This window comes from Sinocyclocheilus anshuiensis, unplaced genomic scaffold (genome assembly GCF_001515605.1).
Source record: "Sinocyclocheilus anshuiensis isolate Anshui unplaced genomic scaffold, SAMN03320099.WGS_v1.1 scaffold1116, whole genome shotgun sequence".
In the NCBI taxonomy this organism is placed as follows: Eukaryota; Metazoa; Chordata; class Actinopteri; order Cypriniformes; family Cyprinidae; genus Sinocyclocheilus; species Sinocyclocheilus anshuiensis.
In genome coordinates this window covers 111,097-112,016 of record NW_015548257.1, presented here as the reverse complement: position 1 = coordinate 112,016, position 920 = coordinate 111,097, and the positions used below count along the sequence as shown (strand labels likewise).

Here is a 920-nt window from a genome sequence, read left to right as displayed (position 1 = left end):
TCTTTGCGCAGCTGAAACACTGATTGAGCGATTACACGAGACAGGATACGGATTGTAAAGTTGTACTCTTTCTTTTAACTTACCTTCGGATGTTTAGTCATGTTTATTTTGTGCTAAAACTAGTAATAAAGCGGAGGAGACTATCAGTTCACGTCTGTTGATCGAGGCGCTACAGCGATCTGTCACTCCACATTAAGGATGTTTAGTCATGTTTATTTTGTGCTGAAACTGGTATTAATGTGGAGGAGATGATCAGTTCACATCTGTTGATCGAGGTGCTACAGTGATCTGTCACTCCACATTAAACAGCGCCAAAACGGCATTTATTGTTTAAATACTGCAATACAACGGACAGAATTTGAAATCTGAGACTTTGTTTCATATTAAACGTACCAAAGCACAATGCTTATTGCGATATACTGGATGGGAGATGCCCTTCAATGTTCCATCCATTAACTGAAAACAGTCTAGACTAATAGATTCTTGGGATTTAAGAATCAATATCGTTTCGTAAAAATGAGAATCGATTAAAATAGAGAATCGATCTTTTTTACCCAGCCCTAGTGAATAAACTGTGATAATGTGAGAAATGTTGAAGGTGTCTGAATAAGTTTTGGTTTGACTATAAGTGTTGATCAGAAGCTCACGTCACGTGTCTGTCTGTCCAGATCTTAACGAGGCTTGCGGGAACTCCATGGAAGCGCATGAGGCAGCACAGATGCACCAGAACTTCTCCCAGCAGCTCCTGCAGGATCACATCGCCGCCTGCAGCCTTCCAGAACACAACCTCATCAGTGTACGTACTCTCTCACACTCGCACTCTCACACACACACACACACACACACGCGCTCACACTCACACACTCACACACACACACACACACACACACACACACACTCACACTCTCTCACACACACAC

At 42.5% G+C, this 920-nt stretch overlaps 1 protein-coding gene across 1 annotated transcript in view; it reads left to right on the top strand.

The window, feature by feature from the left end:
- LOC107655469 (MAU2 chromatid cohesion factor homolog) overlaps positions 1-920 on the top strand; it is a 20,170-nt gene that overhangs the window by 12,946 nt on the left and 6,304 nt on the right. The window contains 1 exon segment of the mRNA XM_016442966.1: positions 669-796. Within this exon segment, the coding sequence (XP_016298452.1) occupies positions 669-796 (128 nt within the window).